Raw genomic sequence first — 1,921 nt, 5'->3', positions numbered from 1 at the left:
CGGTGCAGGACAGAGACAGTGTCCCCATCAGATGGGAGGAAGGTCGTTTCTCCAAACTGGTCTGACAGGCAGGGATTCTTCTCCCCCCAGAGAACAGACCATAAACAGACAGGACAGAGGATGCGGCCCAGTCCATGAGGCCTGGCCTGGCAGCCTTGTCCTGGGACGGGCGCCATCCTGGGATGGGCCAAGGGGGCTGTGGCCTTGCACCCCGAGCAGCCCCAGCCGCTCCCTGTGCTGGGCCTGTGGTGAACTTTGTGCTGTGCAGGAGCAATCCCCTGCCTTCCAGTGGCCACCTCCTCATCCTCACTCAGGAGGCCCCCAGGCCCTCCCCAGCCCAGCGAGGATGCTGGTGAGCCAGAGCCCAGGCCCTCAATCTGTGGCCCCGCGGAGGGGGTGTCTGTGCCACAGAGACCGGAGCACCCTCCACTGGCGAGACGGAGGACTGGGCCCCGCAGAGCAGCATCGGCTGCAGCCTCTGAACAGCCAGAGAAAGCAGGGGCAGAGTGGGTGGACCATGAGGCTGGGAGCAACGGGAGCAAGTGACAGAGCTGCTGGAGCTGGAATAAGCCCCTCGCAGGGAGCGCCTGCCCCACCTCTTGGGTGCACCCAGGTCCCGGTGCTTGCCGCTTGGGACAGGCTAGTGCTGCCACGCACAGTGTCCCAAGTGGCTCCTCGGGCACTTCCCACACTGGGAATCCGCCCCACCCGATGCGCTGCGTCCCCGCCTCCTGAAACTGACCTGGCCCAGCCCCGCTTGTAGCACGCAGGCTTGCCCCAAGCTGGGCCTCAACTCTCCCATCCGTGAGAGCAACATGGGAACCCATCAGGGCGTGAGAACTGGAAGAGACACAGCATGGGAAGGGCTGATGAACCAGGCGACAGACCGCTCAGACCTCCTGGGAGGGCCCCACCCCAAGTGCAGATGCATGGGCCTCTGGTCTGGGCAAAGCCCCTTGAGGCCTGAGGGCACCCCCCCATGGCCCCGGAGCCCCCAGACGAACTGCTACAAAGCAGAGAGAGGTCGTGTTGGTCTGGAACGTGTCACAAGGGAGATGTGCCACAGCACCACGCGGGGGGCTGTCTGTAGGGAGGGCTGCCCACTCCGGACCTAGGAATGGAGGCCCTGTGGGCCGGCGGGAGCATGGGGCAGCAGTGTGGGTAGGGTTGGCAGCGCCAGCGTGCAGACAGGCGGCCCCCCAGCCAGGGATGCACCCTCCAGGGCCGGGGGAGGCTGGCGGCAGTGAGGCCTGACCCGGCACCATCAGCCATGCAGTCATTCACCGGCGGACAGCTCAGTCCGGCCACCTGAGTCTGCGCAGCGCTGGGTGGGCAGTGCCCTCTGCTGGCCTTTCCGTGCTGGGGTGGCCCGTTGTCTTCCCGCGTGGGGTGGCCTGTCCTCCTCCCCCAGGGACTCCTGCGCGGTCCTTGTCCTCTGTGGCCAAGCTGTGTCCCCGACTCTGTCCTCTCACAGGCGCGCGCTACGTGTCACAGCGCCAGGGCCTGGGCCGCTGTCCACAGCAGGGCGCCGGGTGACAGTGGCGGCGGCAGCAGCAGCAGCAGCAGCAGCGTGGCGGTGGCCACCAGCGGGCCCGGGGCCCCGGGGAGGGAGGAGGCCCGGGAGGTGCAGGAGCAGACCTCGTAGCCGTCCTCCGAGCGGCTCTGGTGGTGCTGTCCCGGGGGGGCGCGGGCCCCGTCCGCCCCGTCCACGCCCGCGGCCTCAGAGCCGTCGACCTGCGAGTCTCCACACACCAGCCAGTCCCGGGCCGTGGACTGCGGGTACCCGGGCGCCGCCTCCAGCTCGCCGTCCAGCACTTTCCAGTACTGCTGGCCGCGGAAGAAGTAGGAGGCACCTGAGAGGACAGAGAGGGCGGAGCTCAGGGAGGGGGCGGAGCTCAGGGAGGGGGCGGGGCTCAGGAGG

The 1,921-nt window shown here is 68.2% G+C and overlaps 1 protein-coding gene across 1 annotated transcript in view; it reads right to left on the bottom strand.

Moving 5' to 3' along the window:
- Positions 1-1,007: 1,007 nt before the first annotated feature.
- MMP17 (matrix metallopeptidase 17) overlaps positions 1,008-1,921 on the bottom strand; it is a 22,584-nt gene continuing 21,670 nt past the window's right edge. The window contains exon 10 of the mRNA XM_032270870.1: positions 1,008-1,853. Within this exon, the coding sequence (XP_032126761.1) occupies positions 1,489-1,853 (365 nt within the window). The 3' untranslated portion in view covers positions 1,008-1,488. The remainder of the gene's footprint in view (positions 1,854-1,921) is intronic.

This window comes from Sapajus apella, unplaced genomic scaffold (genome assembly GCF_009761245.1).
Source record: "Sapajus apella isolate SASKATOON/1434 unplaced genomic scaffold, GSC_monkey_1.0 scaffold218, whole genome shotgun sequence".
In the NCBI taxonomy this organism is placed as follows: Eukaryota; Metazoa; Chordata; class Mammalia; order Primates; family Cebidae; genus Sapajus; species Sapajus apella.
The sequence above is the reverse complement of the archived record's forward strand: the minus strand, read 5'-3'. Positions and strand labels throughout refer to the sequence as shown.